The sequence below is a fragment of the Antennarius striatus genome, chromosome 11 (genome assembly GCF_040054535.1).
Source record: "Antennarius striatus isolate MH-2024 chromosome 11, ASM4005453v1, whole genome shotgun sequence".
Lineage (NCBI taxonomy): Eukaryota > Metazoa > Chordata > Actinopteri > Lophiiformes > Antennariidae > Antennarius > Antennarius striatus.
Window position 1 is genome coordinate 11,080,199 of NC_090786.1, and position 26,721 is coordinate 11,106,919.

General features: G+C 40.7%; 3 protein-coding genes across 7 annotated transcripts in view; 1 reads left to right on the plus strand and 2 right to left on the minus strand.

Moving 5' to 3' along the window:
* dlg5a (discs, large homolog 5a (Drosophila)) overlaps positions 1 to 7,519 on the minus strand; it is a 31,657-nt gene extending 24,138 nt beyond the window's left edge. For both annotated transcript variants that reach the window (XM_068326972.1, XM_068326971.1), the window contains exon 1: positions 6,800 to 7,519. In XM_068326972.1, the coding sequence (XP_068183073.1) occupies positions 6,800 to 7,103 (304 nt within the window). In that variant the 5' untranslated portion in view covers positions 7,104 to 7,519. The remainder of the gene's footprint in view (positions 1 to 6,799) is intronic.
* A 2,860-nt stretch (positions 7,520 to 10,379) lies between these two features.
* Positions 10,380 to 20,053, minus strand: anxa11a (annexin A11a). 2 transcript variants are annotated; one of them, XM_068327104.1, is made up of 15 exons: positions 19,878 to 20,053; positions 17,992 to 18,303; positions 16,427 to 16,509; positions 15,465 to 15,812; positions 14,827 to 14,914; positions 14,535 to 14,629; positions 14,106 to 14,219; positions 13,823 to 13,913; positions 13,554 to 13,633; positions 13,411 to 13,467; positions 13,178 to 13,271; positions 12,960 to 13,055; positions 11,706 to 11,764; positions 11,499 to 11,621; positions 10,380 to 11,392 (listed from the first exon to the last, which is right to left on the minus strand). In XM_068327104.1, the coding sequence occupies exons 2-15, from the start codon at positions 18,299 to 18,301 to the stop codon at positions 11,333 to 11,335; spliced, it is 1,698 nt and encodes a 565-aa protein (XP_068183205.1). In that variant the 5' UTR covers positions 18,302 to 18,303; positions 19,878 to 20,053; the 3' UTR covers positions 10,380 to 11,332. The 2 variants fall into 2 exon arrangements, with proteins under 2 accessions (XP_068183205.1, XP_068183206.1); XM_068327105.1 differs by having other exon boundaries at positions 15,465 to 15,665; positions 19,878 to 20,050.
* Positions 20,054 to 24,056: 4,003 nt separating this feature from the next.
* zcchc24 (zinc finger, CCHC domain containing 24) overlaps positions 24,057 to 26,721 on the plus strand; it is a 32,311-nt gene continuing 29,646 nt past the window's right edge. For all 3 annotated transcript variants that reach the window (XM_068326716.1, XM_068326718.1, XM_068326715.1), the window contains exon 1: positions 24,057 to 24,528. In XM_068326716.1, coding sequence (XP_068182817.1) covers positions 24,289 to 24,528 — 240 coding nt within the window. In that variant the 5' untranslated portion in view covers positions 24,057 to 24,288. The remainder of the gene's footprint in view (positions 24,529 to 26,721) is intronic.

Consider the following 26,721-nt stretch of genomic DNA (forward strand, 5'->3'; position numbering starts at 1 on the left):
CTTCCTCATGGTGCATCTGTCTTGCGTTGATGCATAGTCCCTGTATGTTTCTGCTACAAAGGCAGAATGCCATGGCTGAAATGAGATTTTCCCTTCTTATGTCGAGCACATGGAGATGGAGAGGCAGAGGGAAAATTATTCTCCGATGCAAAGCTGTACACACACACACACACACACACACACACACACACAGCTGGGGGATATTTCACATAGGCGACCACAATCCGGAGGACACAATATGCATATCCCATTACCGGTGCTCTACAGAGTAACATGAGCATTATGGAAAACAGAATTTGAAAGCTCAATCTCCTTCCATAGTTTCCACCAAATAGCCACAAATTCAGTAGCAGGAGATATTTCAATAGATTTCTACCCAGGCTTTGCATTCCCGTGCATAAACCAGTGGAGGCATCTTTAAATGGCTTGCTTTGGCTGGTAACATAACCTGAAGGTGTTTATAATACAGCAAATCCTGAGATTGGCAGTTGAACCGGAAAAATGTTTTTACTTTTTTTTTTTTTTTAATTGGAAATCACTTTTACAGTCAAGGTCGCCCCTTGGCTTGTGGAAAAGAGTTGCATAAATCTAAATTGAAGATTGTCAAAAATGGCTCATCCTGACAAAATTCAAACTGGCCTAAAAGAGCAGAGTGGGGCTCATATAACATCAGTATGATTAGCACAAAACACAAGGAACAACACCTTTTGTGGATGCTGGGTTTAGAAACAGGACTTTTCACAGCAGGCAACAGATTGACACCAACTGTTCCAGATCTCAATCTGTCCTGAACTCCCCACTGGCTTTAGCTGCAGCTCTGACTCCAGCCCTCCATGTGTGACAAGGCCAAGCCTAATTAACTGAGCTCTGTGCCACTGAGCCTCTCCATCTTAGGCCCCCAGACATAAGAGAGGAGAGGGAGGTAACAGGGCAAAGGAGGAAAAGCATGGAATAGAGGAGCACAGATGAAAGGTGGTACCCCAGATGAGTTAAAGAAGAGATAAAGGCAAAAAGAGGATGAAATAAGGGTAGACAGACTGTGGGGGAAAAAATACATTCAGCGGGGAAGAACGGCTTTTAATCTGTTCTGACATTCCCTGATGCTCAACACATTTACTTAGTGAAGAGCTCTGAGCCCACAGCTTTAATTTCATATTGTTCCATCAGACATGATGAGCCAATCTGTGGCTGCTCAGCATTAGAAATGTGAAGCCAACAGACGAAAGACACGACTGGTTTCCACGGCTTGCACCGAAAGGCGACCGACTTTTTAAACACAGTGTGTGACTGATGAGGTGTTGTAGCACTCGTTGAGCCTACGAGAGGTATTATGCCATCTCGCCTGAGGGATTAAGTCTCTTTCAAAATACAGCACAGAGTCAGAAAAGCTCCCTGCCAGAATACTGACATGCAGCTTCTTAAATCTTGCATCTCTAGATTTAGAAACCAAAACAGTCAAATAAATCAAAATTCCAGTAATCTCTGCCGTTTGGGGACGTTCACAGAAAGGGCTGTAACTCCTAAGAACCAAATGGTCCAGGCAACAGCCCGTACCTAACAATCTGAAGTGGCAGCAAATACAAAGATCTACATCAAAATTCTTATATCTAGATCATAGTAATTAGGTGATTAGTCATCCCGTAAGCACAAATACAGAGTGGGTCACAGGTAAAACACAAATACTGCATATCAGAAGGTTGGAGGGTTTTCGATCAGGCTTTCAATCATCTGTGGCAATTAGCAGCAGCTACAGCCGGACACTCATGAATGAAGAGGTTCATTGCATTGATAACACAGGGATCCATTAGGATAGCATAAACCTGATGATCTACAGCATCACAGTTATTGATCAGGAGTCATACAGAGGCAACACCTGCTGCAGACTCAAGGGATGTAGTCAGGTGAGGAATATTCCAGCAGAGGACCTGAGGCCACGGTAACAAAGGCCCGTCTCTGATCTATATAGGTCAGAGCTTGCCCTACCTTAGGTGCTCTACTTCCCCCACTCCTCTTTGTCTCTATGCTTGGGAGGGACAGTGTCATAGAGTAAGTAAACGATGAGCTCTGCGACCAACAGTTCCTTCAGACAAACACATTGTGTTCTACAGAAGACAAGCTACATTGCCATGGCGAAACGAAGTGGGTAGAGGAAAGCTTTATTATTGAGTGAGATGCAAAGTCTGTCTTCCACCAAGACAATAAATTATTCATCAGATCCAGAAAGGTCTTATATCACAAAGCAATGTCTCCCGAAACAAAACAGATTATGATGACGCTGATTTCACTTTGCTACAGCTTCAAACGTTCCCTTTATCGGAACTTGAAACTGTATACTGTACATAACCAAAGAATCATTACCCTCTCGAAAAAACTCAAGATGGACCTAAAAAAGGGACACTTCTCAAAATGTAGCATTAGGTTTTGTAAAATAATGCCATATGCCAAAAAAAAGTCAGGTACTGTGATGGGAGCAGAGCGTGAGCTGTGCTTAACTCTGTCCTTTGCTTCAGAGCCAATAAAATTAGAGAAGCACAGATAATAGCAAAACAAATAATATGTGTGACCTGAGGCTTCATGCTAAGAAAGCCGTCACTGAAGCACAGCAGCTTCTCTTCAGACCTCTGGACTGGATTTGCTGCTAGTCCAGAGGTCGAATGTAACCTACCACAGAAAAATAGTTTAAACAAGTACAATACAATATTACAGGCGATGTTTATGTACAAATCATCTTACAAATCAAGTGTTTTCGTTCTGAAATGAAGGCCAATGAAAAGGTATAATGTAGCAACTTTTTCAAAGTACAAATGTTCACAAACCACTTACATTTTTATTCACACACCTGAATCCTCTCCTACGCCTCATCTTAGCTTTACAAAATGCAAATTCCCTTGACCATTTCTGAGATTGCTAGTGAGCTGTGGAGACTAGGCCTGACTTTTGGGGAGGGAATGACACCACCGGCCAAGATTCTGGGCGATGGGCCAGTGAACGTCTCACTGCCAAGGAAAGGATTGATCATCTGATTTAAGGAGTCTGCATTAAGAATAAACACGAAGACATCCAACAAGATGACTCCATGAGGCCTGATTACTCCACCGCACGCACATTGTCTGACTCACAGCTACATCTAAGGCTATGGTCAGAGCAACCCACAACGTTCACTCAAGGTTTCACGCCCTTCGGCATGTCTCAAAATAAGATCTGTTATGCTGCTGACTAACAAAAGGCCACCTTCCTAAGATGAAGCCTTGTGTTTTTTTTTTTTTATTATCTGTGGAAACGTGCTCTGACACGAAGGAGATGTGCACAAGAAAACCTAAAAAAACGGCCCTTAATGTCAGGACTGTAGAGCCACTGAAACTGCTGCACAGTACCCCGGTCCAAAACAGCCCTTGGGATGATCATCAGCAGGTCATAATGGGCTTTCCCTCTGCAAAGCTCAGCGAAAAAAAATGACACAGCTTGCTTCTGCCAAGGGTTAGGTCAAAAACAAAAAAAGGTGAAAGATTTCTGCAAAATATCCTCCAGAGGCTCTGCTGCATGAAGCTAGTGACTATATATATGCTAGCAAAAAAATTACTGACAATCCTTTCACGTATTTTTCATTTTGTGTTAAAGTGTAGTAAATGAATGTTTGTGAAATAAAGAACAGCCCTCTAAACATTTTATTCCCGACAGTTGACAGAGAAGAGAAGAGAAGAGAAGAGAAGAGAAGAGAAGAGAAGAGAAGAAAGCATAGTACACTTTTTTTTTTAAAGTATGAGGAGGGTATTAGACAAAGAGAGAAGCCGTTAAATTCCATGACATCACCAGCCTGGTAAACATTTAGATGATGACATTACCTTATGAGGTAATTAGGTCATGGAGGAACAAATGTTAAATGGTAATGAAGTCCTGTTTGGTGGTACAGCCCCCTGGCTGTGGCTCGCAGTGGATAAACCTGCCATCACACATTAATGCCAACGTGAAAAAATGCACAGGTCTTACTCGACTACGATGTCGTTGCAGAAAGCAGCGTTCAGCTGGAAAAATATGCTGCACGTAAAGGCTCTACTGGCCTGCATCTGATGACATTACATGGATTTACTGAGAACATACTATGAACAGGTAACAATCTATTACTTCTTGTGTGCAGATGTGCTATAATGCTATAAAGTTAAGACACCAGAAACTCATTAAAGATGGTCAAATGTCACCAGTCACACCTAGAGCAGCAGAAACCTTGGCTAACAGGAGATGGACCGAAGCTCAGAGGACGGCGAGATAGAAATGAAGTCTGACGGAGACACCGGGGATGATGAAGGGAAGGAGGATGAAGTGATGGAGTGAGTGATGGCGTGAGGCAGTGAGTGACGGATACTGACTGGGAGAGCGAGAGGGAGGGAGAAAGTGAGGACAAGGCCAGCCCGTATATTTAAAAGCAGCGGTCGTAACAGGAGCGTCAGGGAAATAATTCACTCAGTCTGTTAGCCGGGGTTTATGGTGTGGGACAGAAAGTGGTTGACAGAGATGGGAAGAAACCCTCCCCTCCATCCAACAATGCGCACACACACACACACGCACACACACACACACACACACGGCTGATGTACACAGTACAAGCTGCTGACTGGGCACATTGGGCTTGCTCAACTTCTCAACAAAAGGCCTGTTGTCTCTCCCTCTCTTGCTCCCCTCTTTCTATCACACTCCTCTGGTCTCTGCCATGTCCCTACATTTAAATATGCAGAGGAACTAAACCACTCAATGCAAACATTTGGAAATATAATGAATCAGAAAAAAAAGACAATGAAAGAATGTTAAAAAAGGATGGGAGGATAGCCAGAAAGGCATGAAAAACGGGCTAAGAGGCTGAGACAATCAAATCGACAACACAGGAGGAAGTTTGTGGATTGGATGTGTGATTGAGTCACAATCCCCAAACATTCTGATGCACAAAACACATTAAATAATTAACGGTTTGTCATGACAGACCACAACTGTGTCATGGTCTGTCAGAAAAACTGTCAGAAAAATAATTTAGACAGTCTGAATTTTAAACAATTGAACTTTTTTTCCACTTGTACATATTGATGCTTCTCCTTTGGGTGAGGATGTTTCTTTGGAGTGGGATTTTTTCAAAAATGGAGGCCCAGATGGCAACGACTGCACATCTGAAAGCAAAACCAAAGGCCTGCACCCTGGAAGGAGGATGACTTGAGAGCAGGTTGCCATCAGGAAATCTTCACACACTCACCCCCCCCCCCCTTCACACATGGTGCGTTGTTCACAGACAGTGCCCTGCCGATTTCATAACTACGTGCCATTTCTACCAGCCTATTTTGCCCGGGGCCACTCTGAGTGGCTTGTCTCCGGTCTCTCACAAGTGTGGTTAAAGTGCTGTAATCGCATCAACCCGAATCACTACAGATAATAAGAAGCACATTAAAAAAAAAACAACAACACTTGAGTAAAAACAGAAAGAGCCTAGAGCACAGAGGCTAATACAGAGGACTGTGGAGCCACCAGAGGCAGGCTTTGCAGAGTTTCCCCCAGACAGAGGGGAACGGGCCTAATCCTCTGCTGAAAAACCCCAGGCTGACTAGTCTGACTCTCAACTGGTGCTTTCTCCCAGTAAAGGGCAGGTCTGAGGCCCCAGTGCTGCAGTCTGGAAAGCGTGTGAAGAAAAAGCTCAGTTCCACATTGTCACGTCCAGCCAGAGTCAATTGGCTAACAGAGGGAAACATTTGCAGCTGCTCACGGCTAAACAACTGCTAATTTGTCACAGCATATCTCGGGGTGTTATTCTGCAACAACACCACATACAAGGCAGTAATAAAGCTTAAGGAAGCATTAGCAATCCAGTCAGTGAAGCAGTAAGGCACTAACTCAGCACTACATGCTCAGTGTACTTAACGGGAATAGATGGACAATAGATAGAGATAAATGTGTACACTGTGTGTTGATGAAGGTTCTAGAAGTTGGTGTTGAAGCTTCAGCGAAATAGAAATGATCTGCTAGGTCACCTTCATGGTTGTTTCACATGTGGGAAATGTCAAACCTCTGCAGCTCCTCCCCACATTTGGATCTCAAGGCTCATCCTGTATTCAAGCCCCGAGGGCACGAAGCTGGATGTGAGTAAGCCACTGGTTCAGTCATTCAGACAAAGCAAAACAGACAGAACTAGACTTTTAAACTGGGCTGCCCTTAGTGTCTCTGCAGCAACAATCACAAGCTGCTGAACAGCAGTTGTTGTGACAGCTCAAGAGTAAATCAGGTTACAGTGCATAAAAATGCAGCAAAATATCAAGATCAAATAAATATTGTACACATGCTGTCCTCTCATGGGAAGGTTTACTATTATAAAGCTGGGTTTTGGTCCCACAGAACCATAATCAAGTCGATGTGGACCAGCATGTCAGTGACACCCCAGAGACAGGCCACCAAATGCATCATAAGCCACATGTATAGTATTGGATAAAACTGAATTGCAGTTGGCTTCTATACAATGCATCGATAGTAAAAACAGTATTTAATAGTGATCATCACATTGATATCCTAGTGAGAGTGAATATTCAGTTTAAAGATGCAGGCTAATGCATTAGGTATTATGTATTTTGGATAATTGGTGAAATATCCACATGATCATTTTATCAAGATTGTGCTTTACACGTAATCATTAAAAAAAAGAAAAGAAAAACTTGCTGTGCAGTCATCCATGCACGGATCCTCTTGTGCAGACCACCCAGACTGTACAATGAGCACAACTCCTGAACCCGTTGTCAGATAGAGGTGAGGGCTGAACATGAGCAGCTCTTACCGGTGGAGTGGTCCACTGGTCCTCCGCCGTTGTGGCTGAACAAGGCTAGCTGCAGGTCCGGGTACGCCTTCTCCAGGGCCACACACAGGTCGAGGAAATGGTCGCTCTCCTTGTTCATCAGCATCTTCAAAAGGTGGTCTACTTTCTCGGCGCTGGACGAACAATTCTGGTCCAGCTCGAACCTATCGAGTTGACTCAAGGTACCAGAAACTATCAGCAGCTCGATCACTCTGTCCGCATCCGTGATGGACTCCAGTAAGTTCTGGTGGCACTGGTCGAGCAACTCTTTGTGCTTTGGCTCCATTGCTATCTAGTTCCGTAGCTTCCCAGCTAACCCAGTCGGCCAAGTGGATGTAATATCCTCCCCGATCACAAGTACCGAGCGACTAGTGAACTTAACTTATCGTGGCTTGCAGAAGTTAGTCGGAGCCACCACGACATAAGCATGCACGAGAGATCAATTTTTATAGCATGTTGAAAAAGGCACAAGAAGCCATATTTGTTGCCCAAGGCTGTTGACTGCACTAAACAGCGATACATTTTCCCATCTTACTCTCGTCTGGCAGTTCTAATCGTTTCTTGCTTACTCTCAGAGTACGCTTCAGCGGAATGCATTGTTCCGTCATTAAATAACATATAACGCGCTCTTTGACGACTCGGCTGCTGGGGAAACTCACGTAACTCGGCTGCTGCTCCTCACTTACACTGTATCCTCCGCCATGTCTGAGCAACTCAGCAGCTGCTGCCTGTTGTCAATCAACGCTCCGTATAATGCCCATATAAGGTAAACTGGGGCGGGGTCGGTCGAAAACACACCCATTTCTTCAATGGGCGTACCGGTAGTACGTCCGTAAAGCCAGGCGGAAAAAAACGAGAATGGAGAACATTTACATGGCATCTGGCGATTTATTAGAAACGTAGTCTGGTGGTTAAAGCCGAGGGACCTCGTCGTTAGAGTAAAGCAGCAATCAATGTTAACAAAGCGTTTATGTTGCCTGCAGTGGTAAAATGGAACCGCTGCAGGCTGCTCCAGTAGACAGTAGAGATACCGGTACTTTATTTCTACCATATTCATGCAAATAATACTCATTTCATGTTTATCTTTTAAATATTTGCTTTTTCCCAATCTTTATCGTTTTCAGTGTACAGACATATTTGACTTGCCCTCAGGTACTGTATATTGTCGATTATTGTTGGTTTATGTATATGTTCATTTTAAGCAGTTATTTGCCACATCATTATACTATATACGTAACAAGCTCATGTTTATTTGTCTATCGCACTAGTGTGTGAGTGAAAGCAACTACAAAAATCAGATCAAATTCCTCAAACTGTGCATGTTCAAATTATTAACTAATCAGTGTAATTCTAATAAAGATTTGATATACAAAATATTTGAGACAATACTGAAAATCTCATCTGTAATTGTCATTAAATAAAGATGTAACAATGTTATCGAATTCAAATATTTTGAGTATTTTACTATGAAAAATTAATGCATTTTAATTTTTTTACACATTTGCATATCTATAATGTAATATTACTGCTTATAGTCACAGATCTGAGTAAATATCATCAATTACAATACAGAATAAAATTTACAGAACTTTTTTTTATCTGATTTGAAAGCATTGTTTTACAGAAAATGATTCTAATAAATGCTAATGCAGTGATGAAAATGTAAAGACTCCATTACCTCCTTGCATAATGCTGTCTGACTGTCAGTGTGTTCACGGGCTTGTACTCCATTTTTCCATATCTCGACTGCTTTGCAGCCAATCTCAGTGTGACTTGCATCTGAGTTATGGAGAGGTTTGTTGGCAGTAATGCATAAGTGAACATATAAGCAATAAATAAATGTATATTTTGATAGGATCTGTGAAATACAGCATGGTGATGATGATGGATTAATTCTACTCTAAGGCTGCAGCTGGATGAAAATTGTTGTCACAGACAGGCATGTGCAGGCATACCTTATTCATGCATGCACTGATTCTCACTGTGACATCTGCCAACTATCTCTCCCCTCGGTTTTCCCTCCACACCGACTCGATAGTTTGTGCTACGATGTGTTATCCCCTGTACATGAAAATTTAATTACACTTCATTCATATGAAAAGCATCCTAGTCCCCACTGTTTACACAGATGGGATGGCTGTGTCTGTAGTCATTTTTTGGGAAACAGATTCCAAAAGAAGGGACTGATGGTTTTTATCTAGAGGGCATGAAAATGTTTATAGACAACAGAGGTGTGTTTTATCTAATTATTTATTGTAAACATTATCAAACAGATCTGTTATTGGTTAGTCCTAATCAGACAAGATCATAGGTTTATTTGTCACTGAGGAAACGGTACTGGATAGCCATAATTTATCGTGGCCAAATAATCTGAAACAGACCTTCATGGGATTTCAATTTTATTGCCAATCTGAGTAGAGATTTATTTCATAAAACATCTTATTTGCTAATGGTGGTAAAATTTATTTATCTATCCACCCACTTCTGTCATGATCCTATGCACTACATCCTGACATAATTCATTGTCAGAAATTGTCCATCCATTTAATTTCCATTACTGCAAGAATTTGTCAAATTAACCATTTTAAAAAGGCAATGAAGAAGAAAACTGAATTTCTGTTCCCTTCTGTCATCAAAGCCTCAGACATGAGAACCCTGTGGGAGAATTTCACAAATAACATGTTAAATTTGGTGTTTCCTGAATTTTTTAATTCATGGTAAATTACACAGCATTTTGCTGAATGTTTGGATCAGATTTCTGATACTGATGATACCAAAACAAAAAAATACCAGTAGATGTTGAAAACTGAAATTGCATGATAAATCTCATAAACTACATCCAATCAAAATAATAAGTTAATCTTCATTAGAATTCTTATTTTCATCTAAACCTTTTTGACATTTTGTGTAAGTTTTAACATAATGTGATGAAAACTCATTCTTCAAGCATGGGTGCTATCCAACAGTTCCCCCTGAAAGTACTGCAGACATGCTAAACTTGTTTAATATCGCCCAGGCAGCTTTATGGGTGCTATCAATTTCTTCCACACACCCAATTGCACTTCACATTTATTTAGTGATTGCAGTGAAGTTAATGCACTCTCAAATGCACATGGGTGAAGAGACATGTTGCTACAGTCAATTGTGTTCAACATTTATAGTGAAACCAACAGGAGGTAATAAGGAATGGAAAGGTAACCTACCAGGCAAACACGTGCTGCCCTCACCCTGTGGCTATTCTTATGGTTACTGACTCGATGTTATTATTCCATTGATCCCAATTCTTCAAAGACAATTGTAAAAATCTGTTCATGAAAATTTACACTTTTGATGTAGCTTTTAATTGGGTACATTTCACTGACCTCTACTGGCAAACTGAGTGCACTAGCAGCTGCTTACAATATCAGTGGATGAAAAAAGCAAAGCAGTACATGTGTATTATATACAGATCCATACGCCTTTGAAGTGAAGAAACATACACATTTCTTACATTAATAACATTGACATAAGCGGTAAATAAGACCTTTCATATGCAAGTGATGAGTCTCAAATACCTTTCATGTACATTCTCAATATTTATTTTCTGAGATTCAAAGATGATATAACAATGTATGATATGTGATACATGTACAGGTATATCACACACGATTTACGTGATCTGATGACATATACCAAAATAAAGTAGTTACTCATTCATTGATTCATTTTCTACCGCTTCATCCGCCGTAGTGGGTCACAGGAAGCTGGAGCCTAACTCAGCTGACATAGGGCATGAGGCGGGGGACACTCGGGGCATGACTCCAGTGCACCGCGGAGCCACACAAAGATGGACAACCACGCACACACACACTAACTCCTATGGGCAATTTGGGACCGGCCAATCAACCTGAAGCGCATGCTTTTTGGATGTGGAAGGAAGCCGGAGAACCCGGAGAGAACCCACGCAGACACGGGGAGAGCATGCAAACTCCGCACAGAGCAGGACTCGAACCCGGGCCCGTCGTGTTGATAGGTGACAGCGCTACCCACTGCGCCACCGTGCCGCCCCAAAGTAGTTATAATTAGTCAAAATATAGAAATGATTGTTTAATCGCAAACTTAATATAAAACTTTGGTACTTGCTGCTGTGTATTCTACATTTCTTTTTTCATTCAACACTGATGAACATTAGAATTATACTAACTAATAAAAGACAGGTAATGTTGAATATCTGATCATACATGCACAATTGAAATAAAATATCATAAAAAATATATATGTAGGTCTTACAATGCATAAGTAACTTCAATATGGTCATGCATACTCAACTAAAACATCCAGCGAAGATCTCACAAATGAAAACATGAAATTTTGGGCATTCTGTAAGTACTGTAGAAAACAATTTTATGTAGCAAAATTGATGTTCTAAAAAAGTAGGTAAACATTGCTAAATTCAATGGCATGACATTTGTATTTTGTGTATAGTGCATTTAAATATTGCAAAAGTTTATTGAGAATAATGCAGTAGAATTGGATTTAGTCGCTGCCACCACAGAACTTCAATAGGAGCTTCTTGTAGTCTCCTGATGTGTCTCCCTATGAATCAAAATTGCATCAACAATTCATTAAGATCTTTGTGTAACAATATGTTGTACACTTGATGAGTTGCGTAACTGATGTGGCCATAGATGGCGATACTTACAGAGATGTGTGTGTACAGGGACTTGCCGTAGTTTTTGACATATTCCTGGCGGATATCAAGCATGTCCACCTCGGAACGGGAGACCATGATGCGGATCAGGGTTCTGTCTTTGGTTCCAGCTCCCTGAACACAAGAACAATGAGATGGAAAAATAAAATAAAAGAAGTTTTTTTTTAGTACTGTACAGAAAATAACAGGCTGTCTCACCTTCATGGCCTTGTAAAGTCTCTCAGCAAAGTAGGCAGGGGTGTTTTTAATGCATTTCACTGAAACAGAGAAAATATATATATCCAAATTGAGCAATACTGATTCATTTCTTCTTTGCGTTTATGCTAATATAAATCATCTCAAAGTGAGGATGAATACAATCTACTTATGTGCTACCTGAAAAGTGATATATATAAAATAAACATGCAAACACCAAGGGAAAATAACACAATAGGAAAAAGTAAATAAGGTTGCATCAATCAATATTTAGCAAAAATTTAATTCATAATGATTGACTTACCAACAACTTTTAAATTTATTTTACCTTTCAATTGTATCCAACCACTTTCATCAACACAACATCCAAACTGCTCAAGGCAGCAACTGTTTTTAGTCAACAGGCTTTGATAAATTCATTGTATGCTACCCTTTCAACTTTCATTCAATCATTCATTCATTTTCTAACTGAAGGCCAATCAACCTGACGCGCATGTTTTTGGAGGTGGCAGGAAGCCGGAGAACCCAGAGAGAACCCACGCAGACACGGGGAGAACATGCAGATTCCACACAAAGCGGGACTTGAACCCGGACCCGCCTTGCTGTGCGGCGACAGCGCTAACCACTGCACCACTATACCACGTCCGTTCAGCACTTAATGGCATATTATCAATTATATTGAGACTATGATTAGCCATTTTTATAATGAAGAGTGGAGACCAAACCAGAGCTAAAGGAAGAGTTATGATTGCGTCTACATTCTTCATATGGTAAGAAACTTGTTCAGGATTAGATACTGTTGCTCTGGAGCCATGAGCACATCACACACACAAATTTAGCTGATCTAGTTTTCAATTTTGTATCCCCTTAGTGGCCAAATATTGGCTAATGCAGCTTAAAAAACATGTAGATTTGAAAAAAAAAACCACAGCATCAACGTCACTGCAATGCACACCACTCCACAATGAAAATGACCACAGGGCAAAAAGCAATGGGAGGGTAAATAAATGCACATCTAAAATCAGGTTACTGTACCAGAACCCTGAGAAATGTTGGTGGGGGAAATGGGAAAATATAGATTATGCACTTGAAGCATTATTTTCCTACAAGTATTAACATATCTGCAGCACAGTTAGCAACGTCATGAAAGCCTCCACACATGTAATGAGGTCATTACTCCCAAAACTGTCTGACTACTACAATACAAAGGCGTGCCTTTTATAACCAGTCTGTGAACAGGTGTGTTTACATTCTTACCAACAGCCAGCATGCCGCTCTCCAGATCTCCAGACATTTCCCTGCTGATGCTCTTTTCAATATCTCTGCCACACATTCGCTGGTACTCAAGGAACACTGCACCAAAGCAAGCACACATCAATAAGAAGGCTGATAACAACAGCTAAATGTTAATCATGTATTTTTTGATCATTTTAAATGTAAATAAACTTGTTGGAATATGTCTTCATAAAGAACACCTGCTCTGAGATGGGATTTGCTCCTTGCACACAAAATAGCATTAAACTTGGACTCATCTGTTCCCAACTTATTTTCTCCAGCAGCATACAGGGCCTGCCAGCAGAACAGAGGGGTGTAGTAATTTAAATGTCTTTGTAAAAAACAGGTCACGTAATTAGAAACAGAACAAATGTCATCAACTTAGTCAGCACATATTCATTATCATTATTTGTGAGAATGAAGAGGGCTTTACCTGAGCATCTTGTTTTGCCAGGGAAATGTCGACAGTTTCTCTTTCATCACGACTACCCTAGAAACACAAAAAACACATAAAAGCATTATTCCTCATCCACTTGAAAAGTACAGACTTTCAGCTAATTGGTGTGGCATTAGTACCTGGGCAAGGGAGATCAGGAGCCTCCGAAAGTGGCCAGAAGTATCTCCACTAATGGAATCCTCCAAGGACTTCTTATATTCTGAAATTGCAAAAAGTGAGTCGAAACAGAAAATCAAAAAAACGTGAAAATCACCTGAAAGATGTACGTGGTTCCAAAATCAACACCAACTGAAACCCATTTATATCTTTTCATGTAGATTTATGTTGTGTAACAAAGGAAGATAAAATTGGGAGAAAGCAAAGCATTGGTCATGTAGTGACAGCTCACCTTGTTTGTAAATACGATTTATTTCCTTTATTTCAGAGTTGGAGCGAGACGACAGGATCTCTATCAGACAAGCTTCATCAGTTCCAGCTCCCTGTTAGAAGAACAGAACATTGACAATTTAAAATTTCCATCCTCCTACCTCTGCAGCCAAAACCTCTGTTTATTTTTCTAAGTCATTCAACCCTATATCTAATGCAAGACTTAATTTTTTTAAAGACACCTAAATATACATTTTAATTTGAGAAAAACTATAATTTATCCAGCATTCCACCCCAGTGCTCACCTTTATGGCACTGTAGAGCTCATAGGCATCAAACTCAGATGGGGTCTTCAGTGTGGCTAGAACCAGCTTCCTGAAATCCCCAGACAGCTCTGAATGTAGGTCCTTAACCAAATCCTGAAACGGAAGCATTCTTGGAATAAATAAAACCCTTACTGAGAAAATGTTTCTGCAGGTATCTCTAAAGTGCAACTACAGTATACTGAGTTCTGAGTGATTCTAGTCCCCTCTCAACTTTAATGCACAACTAGCAAACTAGCACCTGTTCCACTTGTCATCAATATGCAAAAATACCATACCATTCCACATTGAGAGTTTGTTGTGTCAAACACTTTTCTGCATAGATGCCCTTCTTAGGAGAAATGCAATGAAGTATCACATGAATGACCATAATGATATAAACATAAAATTCAGTATGAACAGGACTCCTACCTTCCCATAGGAGGTTTTATAGGCTCGGAGCAGAGGAACTCTCTGCTTGTTGGAGCGACTCCCCAGCAGGTCGATGATGGCTTGTTCATCAGTTCCTGCACAAATTGTCAATGATCAACAAATAAATATGGCTTGATTTACAGTTCAAAGCATCTCCTGCATTTTTACAAATGATTATAAAACTAAACTTACTACTTAAATAATAGTGAATTTGAAATCTATCAACTGAATAAAACACAAGATGCATGTATGTAGCATTCTTATTAAAAAAAATTGTATCCATAGTACTCACCAAAGCCCTTCATTGCCTTCCTCAGGACTTCGACATCTCTGAGTGGATCAGCTCCAGGAAAGTCCTTGATTGTTCCCCTGAATCCTTTCTGACATTACAGACAACACAGTATATTCCTAAATTATTTCCAATCATCCAAAGTGTTTGTATAGTGTGTAGCACATAAAATAACATGTGATGATTTCTTTTTAACTACAGCAAACTGATTACTTTCCAAAAACATTACTGTAGTTTGTTGGGTTTTTTTAACCTCAGTAATTAGTTTTGTAAGGATAAATGACTTTCAAACCATTCGGGACAGGAGCAACAAAAATTGGGAAATTTATGGAATGTTCAGAAACCCCTGATTGGACCGTTCCCCATGTGAGATGATAATGGTTGGCTATGAAACGGGACTGACTGACTCATTTACTCACAACCAAGGATTCGGATACTGATCACTTTACTATCCTTGTAAACGAAAAAGGATCATGTGAGGATAGTACTACTCCAGCTCAGGAACTGTTGATGGAACTTTTTGCACAACCTTCTCTTAATTTACATATTTCCCAAACATTATATAAACCATTATAACCCTGATTCAAAAAGAGTCAGAATAAGGGTTATATTATACTGGATTGTATTATATCATATATTACTTTGATTGGTGGAGCCACCGGCATAGCTCCTCCTCCATAAGCTGGCATGGATGGATTTGGTGAAGGAACTTTTGGGTACGCTGGCATGGGTGCTGGTGCTCCTCCAAAGCCTGGCATCGGTGGATTGGGTGATGGTGCACGAGGATATCCTGGCATTTGCTGACCGGGGTATCCTTGGGGTTGGGGCATGGTCCCTCCTGGCTGTGGGTACAGGCCATATGACTCTTGGTTAGGGAAGGGGGCACCATAGCCACCAGGATGAGGGGCAGGCGGGTACCCCCCGGGTGCTTGGGCGTACATGGATGGATTCAGTGTAAAACCAGCAATGCCTGCAGGAATCTGACTTGCCTGTGATTTGGAAAGATTAGCATTCCATAATATTTGCAAAGATCCTTAGCGATTGTTATGCAAGGTACAGATAGTGGGTCACACCTTTTCTGGATTAGAATTTAATTATCAATGAAATTTACCCCTGTTAAACTAATTAATAATAGTAACTTTATCGTCTCACAACCTGAATGGAAGCTCTGATTTAAATCAGAGTTTCCTGACTTTATCTCATCCAAATAAAGTGTGGCCTTGGTGCATATAAGACAGATAGAAACGCATGCATATGCAGGATCTCATGACATAAAGTATGACAAAACATTACAGACAAGACAATGAATCAAAGAAGTAGAAGGGGTATAAAAAAGTGACAAGATTGATATGTTTAAAAAGCGTGGATAAGAATGAAGTATGACTGTTTTCTCATGCAAGAAACCAAGAAAGAAAATCTGACAAATAAGATGTAACACCTAGGTTTAAAGATACTAACTTTGAACAAGTCTTACCGTAAAGAGAAAGGATGTGATTGTCCACGAAAGGCTATATAATGTTTTCTAACTGAAATATTTAATGCAACAGTTTGATGATGTTGCATTACACAGTCACCATTACACATTTGTTTTGGTTAAACTTACCATGCCAGGATTATATCCAGGGTTAGATACGTTGCCAAGTCCAATGGAGGGATATCCACCAGAAGGGCCACCTCCCCAGCTGCCTGCAGCAGACAAAGACACACTGTTCAAGGACGATAAGGATGCATTGCCCTACTAAATGCCTAACTCAATTGTGAATATGAGACCGTAGCAAGAGTGACCCTTCTTACAGCAACTTCCTTTTCCTCACTTTCTAACAGGTAGGTGAAAGAGCACCGGACAAATAATGAGAGCACAGCGTGAAGGATGGACTGTGGGACTTCTTTCTCATAGTTATAGCATAGGTTTGTTCCTTAAAAGAGTAGATGTTTTCCTTTAAAGTATCTGTCTCGTGCTGCTTGTTGGCCACATATTTAGCTAGCCCTCTCTATAACGGGCAACAGTGACAACACTGATAATTTTTACTGAAACTGTTTTATCTGAAAAATATATTTAAATAATAGAGTTGACTGTAGCTAATTTCTGTAATTCAATAACATTTCTATTTGTTACATTAGTTAAATTCACCAAATGTTTTATAATGTTTTCTTACCGATTTATTACATAATGCAGCTTTAAAAGTTTAGCTTGACGTTTCGGGGATACACCAGCAAGTGTTGTTGCTTTGGTCAAAAAAATTGTTTCTGGCATAAAAGCCTAACAACTACGTTTTGGGAGCCTAAAAATGCAAACATTTGAAAATATGCTGCCAGTTTTTTAAGACTTCACCACTAACTGAAGCTTTGCAACCTTGCAAAATGAAATTCTTCTGAAAACAGTGATGACAAAACCCCACTTCCTGCATGGCCATTAGGTGTTCAGCCAAATGGCCATGCATAAACAAAACCTGTAGTGTTATTATGTGATGCTGATTTTTGTTAGCTATAATACTGACTACTGGCCTGGAATGCACACTAATGCGTTCTAAAGGATTTAGCAAATATACCTGTTCAGGATCATTTCCACACGGATGTCTTAAGACTATAGAACTTTTTAAATGCAAAAGAAAACTGGTTTTTAGCAAAACCATTGCCATGCAAACAGAGTCATATTCAGAAATGGATGTGATATCGCTCTCAACACACCTGCAGGATAAACATGAAAGCTAAATTCAACAGTTGGTTAGCCTGAACAACCATTCAGGTTAGGAACAGGGCAACAGCTTGCCCATGTCACCACAAATGTACCAAAATGTAACCAAAAGCAATCGCAAAGGTAACGACTGACAAGATTTATCTTGGTTTTCTTAACCTACCAGACAACATGAAGTGTGACAGTGATGGCAATACTCCATAAAAAAGGATCTTATCTTCATGTAAATAACTTTAATGGTGCTGTTAGGCTGTTATTTTTAGTTTCTGATGGAGCCAGTCTACTTGCTCACGCTGGGTTCCTTTATGCTAAGGTACTATAAGCTTATTTCAGCTGTCTTTATTTTTTCTGTAAAGACATGAGAATAAAATCAACATTTTCATCTAACTATAAGCAAGCAAAAAAAAAAAAAAATAGAAAGCACAAATCACAAATGTGAAACTACTCATCAATACTGTGACACAAGGGCTTACCTGGTGGTGGTGCCTGCGGGTAAGCACCTGGCTGAGGAGGGTAGCCACCCTGTTGGGGAGGGTAGCCACCCTGTTGGGGAGGGTAGCCACCCTGTTGGGGAGGGTAGCCACCCTGTTGGGAAGGGTAGCCACCCTGTTGGGGAGGGTAGCCACCCTGTTGGGGAGGGTAGCCACCCGGTTGCTGTTGGAACCCCCCAGCCTGAGGTGGGTAAACTCCAGGCTGTGGGGGATAAGCACCTGCTTGTGGTGGGTAAACCCCAGGCTGTGGTGGGTATCCCCCTGCTGGATTGGGGTATCCTGGGTAGCTCATTACTTAAAAATTTGAACACAAACATGGATGTCAAATGGATGCAAAATATGGTTAATTAAAAATGTGAGTTGAAAAGCAACCAGCTAAACAAAAACACACAAAAAAAATCATAAGGAAAAAGAAAATGATACTTTAATGACTGTACAACATACTAAAAGCATTGAAATGACAGAGCTGCTGACAACAGAACATAGTCCTGACCAGGTGAAATCTTCACAAGTTACAAGTATGACATCCCAGGTCACTACATCATACATTCTTCTGATCAGGATGAGATGGTCGGCAAACTTTCATTTCAGTTACGCTTAGCATGAAAACTGAAAAGCCTATGTTCCAGCTGGCGTTTTTATTCCACCGCAAAACTGATGCTGAATGGAACAGTGTTCTCTACTTTGCATTTTATGGTTGTTGCCATGTTGAAACAAGCAGACAGGGAATGGAATATACCCTGTGAAGCATTTTCTCAAACCATTTTTTTTCCAGAGGCAGATGTCGACCGTTTTGTCATGAATACTGAAATGCTGTATAGAAATATATGTTTAAGAAATAATAGGGTATATACTGGAAATAGAGCAATTACAAATCTTCTTTCAATCACTTTCAACAAGTGATGAATTACCAGTTCCCTACCCACAAGACAAAACCTGTCAGACATTGTCAATTACTGTACTAATGCAAGGTAATTACAAGACACTGACGGTTAATATTGTCCAACATTCTCATTACTGAAACATTAACAGAACAATATTACATTTCTATGTATATTCCTTTTGGTTCTGACAATATCAATATCGAACGAAGTCTGACATCTAAATATTATGAAAACTTTTGCAGTAGCTTATATAATTCAAAGCATTGTTCAGATATCACCTCCAGACACCCGAGTAATGTAATGTAAGAATTTCACATTAATACTAATAGTGCTACACTAATACTACTATTAATATATTTATACTCTTGTCATATGTGTACATTACAGTATGACGGCAGTACTTTTCCTGTAGCGTGAGGTGTGTCAGATCACTCACTGAAAAACTTAGGAAGTTTGCGCTTTCATCAAACACAGCAGGTTAAATTAATGATTGATTTACCGCGGGTGGGACGTGGCAGTATAATGGTTCGTCAAAGTTTTGCCATTTATTTACATTTAATTAGGAAAAAATACATAGTTTTAAACAGCAGGGTAGCTAATACTGTCCGCTTCAGGCCTATAAACGCCTCCTGTTTAGTAGCTAACATTAACCTATCCCCCTCAATTTACGTAAGACGAGACTTACGTCACAAGCTATCTAGCTAACGTAGAAAATAAAATCGTAGCATCTGTAGCGAAGCTACGACAATAAGCGACATTTTGTTGCCTTAAATGGTTGAGCTAAAGGCATTGGCGCTTCTGGAGTTGTGTTGGCAGGCTAACGACAGCGCCGAGAACAGCAAAGTAGCATTACGTTAAACCTGAGTCTAAAAATAGTCGCCATTCCTAAAATCTATCTCACATCGTATTGCTGACATATCGTTCGACTTTCTACGTGGGGATTTAATATTTTTCTTTTAGCAGATGTTGGATTGTAACACTTACTTTTGCCTGCCTTCGATCTCTTCCTGGAACACTACTTCGTTGACAAGTGGGAGTATTGAGTGTATTTAAGTGGTGTGGGTGGGACTCATTCTTTCCATTTAGGGAACCCACCCATCCAACTTCTATGTGAGTTTTGAGTTTGAGAGACACGCGGCCGTCCGGTGACCGTGACTCATCAATAAACACAAACACAGCAGCAATACAATACCGACAAACAATGACATCATGGAAAGAGTGACAGATGACGTCACTAAAAGTTTCAACAATATTAATTCGATACTTCACAGAGTGAGCAGGATTTCTTTGGTGACACGTGAAACGTCAGGCAGTAATTTAGTGACACAAACAAAAATAAACCAAAAATTATTGACAAAAAATTGGCACTAAAGAGCTGTATTAAATGAATGCATGTCAGTCGAATTAAAAAATAAGTTAGACACCTTTTACATTTCAAATAAGTTGAATATAAGTCACTGAATCAAAAAGAGATAATATACTGAATTGGAGTCCAATAATAGTAAGATAAATAAAAGTAAACTTAAAGTGTAAAGTAAAAAAATAAAATACATACATGACAATGAAAGTGAATTAAAATGAAAGAAAGAATATATATATACAGTATTTATATGTTAACAGTATATATATATATATATATATATATATATATATATATATATATATATACAGTATATATATATATATATATATATATATATATACAGTATATATATATATATATACAGTATATATATACAGTATATATATACACACCTTGGAATCCCACAGGCTAATGGCAATCATGAGGAGGCCGCAAGGAAGTCATCCACAGCCAAATACCTCCAGAGAGTAAGGCAAGTCCTGAGAAGTCCGCTGAATGGCAAGAACAAGGTCCGAGCCATCAACATGTATGCACTGCATCAGATACCCTGCTGGGATCATAAGCTGGCCAAAGGAGGAGATAGAAGCCACAGATATCAAGACTAGAAAGCTCGTCACCATGCATGGAGGGTTTCACCCCAAGTCCAGCACCCTGAGGCTGTACACTAAGCGGAAAGAGGGAGGCCGAGGACTAGTGAGCATCAGGGCCACTGTCCAGGATGAAACATCAAAAATCCAAGAGTACATCAGGAAGATGGCCCCAACAAATGAACTGCTCAGTGAATGCCTTAGACAGCAGAAACCTGAGGAGGAAGAGGAGGAGGAGGAGACAACATGGAGGGACAAGCCCCTACACGGCATGTACCACCCACCATCAGATAGAGGAAGTGGCTGATATCAAGAAGACCTACCAATGGCTGAATAAAGCTGGACTGACAGACAGCACAGAGGCACTGATCATGGCAGCACAAGAACAGGCCCTAAGTACAAGAGCAATAGAGGCCAATGTCTACCACAGTAGATCTGACCCAAGGTGCAGGCTATGTAAAGAAGCCCCAGAGTCAGTCCAGCATGTGGTAGCAGGGTGTAAGATGCTCGCCAGCTCAGCATACATAGAAAGGCATAACCAAGTAGCTGTGATAGTGTACAGGAACATCTGTACCCAGTATGGACTAGAAGTACCCAAATCCCAATGGGACATTCCACCGAAGGTGGTTGAGAACGACAAGGCTAAGATCCTGTGGGACTTCAGCTTCCAGACCGACAAACAGCTGCTGGCTAACAAACCGGACATAGTGGTGATGGACAAAGAGCAGAAGAGAGCAGTGGAGATAGATGTGGCGATTCCAGCTGACGCCAACATCAGGAAGAAGGAACACAAAAACATTGAGAAGTATCAAGGGTTGAAAGAACAGCTGGAACAGATGTGGAAAGTCAAGGTTAATGTGGTCCCCGTGGTAGTAGGAGCACTTGGGGCAGTGACCCCCAAACTGGAAGAGTGGCTCCAGCAGATTCCTGGAACAACATCTGAAGCCTCAGTCCAGAAGAGCGCAGTCCTAGGAACAGCTAAGATACTGCGCAGAACCCTCAGACTCCCAGGCCTCTGGTAGAGGACCTGAGCTTGAGGATGACACACAGATACACACAGATATATATATATATATTGTGTATAAAGCGGTGATGGTTTGGACATGTCCAGAGGAGAGATAGTGAATATATTGGTAGAAGGATGCTGAGTTTTGAACTGCCAGGCAGGAGGCCTAGAGGAAGACCAAAGAGGTTTATGGATGTAGTGAAAGAGGACATGAAGGTAGTTGGTGTGAGAGAAGAGGATGCAGAAGACAGGGTTAGATGGATGCAACTGTGGCAACCTGTGAAGGGAAAAGCCAAAAGGAAAAGAAGATAAAAATCTGTGTTCTTATGTTCTTGTCTTATTAGTATATAAATCGGTGTTCTCAGACCTGTCAACTTATACGTTTCCCCCGTATTTTGTACGTTTTTTTATTATTTCAAATCATGTACGCCGTATACCGACTTTTGTACGGGCAAAAAAAAAATTAATAAAAAAAAAAAAAGACGTTTACGTTAAGACCATTTCCGTCTGCATTTCCGCTTGTGTTAGTGTTGCAATTGAAGAAACATTCAGTAAAAATCGTCGAAGCAAGCAAGCAAGCATGGGAGAACCGCTAAATAAGAAACGAAAAATTCAAGCATCAGGTCGACACAAAAAGGAATGGGAGTCACTGCAAGGTGAATATGCACTGTGTTAAGTGCTGGACTCAAGAAAGAGAGCAGTTGGACTATGACCACATTGTTAGGTTTGGGGACAGGTTTACCCCAGAGTTAGATCAGGAAGACTTAAAGGGTGAATGGGAAGATTATCAACTGATTCCTGATCATCTTCTCCCTGAGCCAAGTGAAGAAGGACATCCAGTCAAGCCAGAGACATTTTGGCCAGCCTTGTTAAAAATGAAAACTGGATTTGGGAAAGATCGGTTTCCACTGATGAAAAAACTATTCTCTGTTCTTCTCTGCCTTCCTCACAGCAATGCTGATAGTGAGAGAGTGTTCAGCCATGTGAGGAAGATCCACTCAGAATACAGACAGACAATGGAGACTGATACACTGACTTCTCTATTGTAGATGAAACTCAACTGTGATGTTCGTTGCTCAAAAGTGAAACCCTCCTTAGAGCAAATAAAGTCTGCAAAGTCATGTGTATCAGCCTACAATAAACAGCACTTAAACCAATAAAGCAATGAACAGAGGTGCTTTTGTTGACTTAATTTAATGTATTTTGTAAATAAATGACTTTTTTATGCTTATTGTCGTTATTTATATTACACTCTCTGATTTGTCGTGAGTGCACATGCGTCGCACGGTGTTTGTAAGGTTTTTGGTTGATTTATAAGGGGAATCTTGATCATTTATAAGGGCTGCTACTGGCCGAGGTTGACAGGTATGTGTTCTTATGATATGAAGGGTGATTATTTTTACCGCCCATGCACCAATAGAGGGAGCTCTTACTTTACATCTCTTACTTTACATCGGACGATCCTTCAGCTTGCTGGACCTGGTTATGCTCTGTGCTGAACCACTCTGGAATGGACATGGAGACATGGAGACCTGATTTTATATATTTTTAAGGTGATTTGATTGATCTTTCCTAATTACGCTTATCCTTCAACATCCCCACTTGTACTTTGTTGTTTACCCGAATAGAAACATAGGCAAACAAATTATATTATCAGAGTTTGTGTTTTAAGCAGCTGTAAATGTCACTATTAATTTAATGACCGGATAGGACTTTACATAAACTACAATGGCATCCCAGCGATTAGTCTGTTGCGACCACAACTAATCACGTGCCACGTTAAGTAAACACAACACCTCTCTTAAAACACACACACACACACACACACACACACACACACACACACACACACACACACACACACACACACACACACACACACACACACACACACACACACACACTGACTTAACGCTTACAGAGAGAACAAATAATGTTCATGACAGGTACAAATTAGTGGCCTAAGAATAATCATGGCTCAGACATGGACAGATGAAGTGGTTTGATGACTAAGAAGACAATTTATTATCTTTGGGTTCAGGGTGTTTTGTTAACGAGTTAAAATAAGGAGAGCAGCAGAGGAGCCATTTGGCTTTTACAGAGGGTTATTAATATTCATGTTTACTGCACGCTGATTGGTCGCCGTCTCTGGTGACGCATAGACGTGCTCATTGCATATGTAAAGAGCCTCTATCTGCCCCGCTGTAATAAAGGCAGATAGCGGACCATGGGGAGCAGGGGAAAAGTTTTAATGCTGACATGTTAACGCAATGAGTTGTGAGTAACATCTAACTGGGACGAGGCTCCCGGCGTGAGGAGGACGTTGTCCTTTACGGGAAGGTTACAGGAGCCATTTACGGAGGGATCGAGAAGTAAGACGGAGAACGAGTTGAGAGCAGTCCAACAATCTGCGGTGGAAGATCCAGCAGTCATTGAAAGATGAGCTTGTTGTCTGCCATAGACACGAGTGCCTCCGTGTACCAGCCTGCGCAGCTTCTCAACTGGGTATATCTCTCCTTACAAGACCCCCACCAGACGAGCGCCTTTGACGCGTTCAGACCTGAACCCAACTCTTCCCACCCGGATCTCAATTTCGGCAAGACTCCCACGGCGGCGGAACTGAGCTCTTCCCTCAACTCCAACTATCTCAACAACTTCTTTCAGCTGCAGCGGAATGAGGTGAAAGATGGGACGTAGATCACAGATCTCGGGGTTTCTGATATAGATTGTGATCGGATTTACTGCAATAAATAAACGGAGCTGGTCCATGACGACCCGTTTACTTTCGCACGTCCATGCTGCAAATGTTTTAACATGTACAGCATGGACTATTCCAGTAGAATATACATACACGCCGAAAAATTTCAGGTATGCTCAGCGACACAAATAGAGAACGTTTCGGGCTAAAAGCTTTTAATAATAGGAAATATAAATACTACAATCCAAGGCCTACTTTATCCAGCTCAAAAAGTCACCTAAAACTGATTTAGGACAACTTCAGTTAAACTCTAATTACAGACATGTAGAAAAATATTAAGTGTCGTTCAGAAATGCCTAATTAAACCCAATCAGACCATGAATATTACAACAAGGTTTCTATGTATTGACAAGGAAAGGCACTTTTCCCATGATGTCATTGCATAGTAAGTGATAAATAGACTGTTTTCAACATACTGATGAGTTATGGATCACTGTAAAGGTGAACATGTTGACCAGAAACAGGTTTTCAGGAGGTATTTCTTAGGTCACAAAAAGTAAAGAGGGAACTATGGAAATAGATTCCCCTGCACGCCTCTGTCTGGAGAGACCCGGCCACTGCAAGCTCCTGCTGAGGTTTGCTGTCTCTGACCTCTGCAAATAGACCGGAATGTGCAAACAAAATCCATCCTTATTCACATACTGTCTATTTTTGTTGCACAGTCTAATTTTAGGGGTGTACATGCTGATAATATGCAAGGTGCAAACCTGATTTCAGACCGCAGAAGGCCCACCACCACATCCCTGACAACCCCAACTGTGGGCTGTGAGCAAAATGGCAGCTTAAAGAACATAGTGATTGCACTGAAGTTGTTTTTCTTAGATACTATGACATGTAATGCTGGAAACTCTTGGACACACCAGCAGTTCAGAGGTGGTCTATTGAACATCTACAGCCAGTATCCATTATTCTGGTGGTAACCATAGAGGCTGTTTGAAGTCTTTTAACTTGAAACAGCTCTCTGAATAATTGGGTGTACATATTTTACATTACATGCAATTGCGTCATGCCATTCAATCCGTATGAGTCTAAAGAGTTCCAAACTGAGCAATGCAGTATGGAAGTGGTTTAAGATGTGGGGGTGGGGGCATTTTGCAACACTATGCTGGCTAAGCCAAGTGAAATAAACCACTGCAAAGATTTGATGATGAGATGAGTAATGCAAAATGTGGTTGTTTTTGCACAGAAGAATCACACACAATAGTTAACATGAGGGGAATTGTGATAAATATTTTCATATTGTGGTAAAAGTGTGAAACACTTAACCGCAGTCTCCTCTGCAGACAAGACATGTATGTATACTACTTTTTTAAGAAAACACTTAATAGCTTTGGACTAAACCTTAAATTAGCCACTTCAACTGCCAGGCATCACGGTTCAAATATACCAGTTCATAGCTAGGCCTGTATGGTCAGCCTCAGCTGTCATTGTCATTACTACATTATGTAGTCTCTGGGCACACTGGGTCTGGTCATGGCAGCAGTTCAGTCTTAAATGTGTTGGTCAATGCATACACAATATCTCTCTACACTGTGACAGTTTCCATGACCTTCTCTCTCTCTCGCTCTCTCTCTCGTTCTCTCTCTCTCTCTCGTTCTCTCTCTCTCGTTCTCTCTCTCTCTCTCTCTCTATCTCTCTCTCTCTCTCTCTCTCTCTCTCTCTCTCTCTCTCTCTCTCTCTCTCTCACAGACACACAACATAAACAAGTCTCACCTCACCATTTGCAGATGTGTGTGATACCCAGTGTCCTTTGGAATGACAGCAGGAGCTCTCAGAAATGCGAGGAATATCCACTGAGCAAAGTTTCTTTTTATATTTGTTAAATGAACTCCAGGGTTTGCCTGAAGACTTAGAGTCCAAAAACGTTTCCGTGAGGGGTGATGACAGGGCTGAAATGCTACATGGCAAACTTGAGAAACTACAGGGTCTAAATGCCTGATTTACAATGACTACATGCAATAAAAGAATGCAGGCTTTGAAGCTAGAGTCAGTTAGAAAGACAGTCTTAAAGACTGGAGGTAAAAAGTTACCTTTCAATCCCAGCAAGTCTGTGACGTTAAGGGTTTTCATGGCGCACAGATCATTAAACATCAACAAAAAATATAACTTCTCAG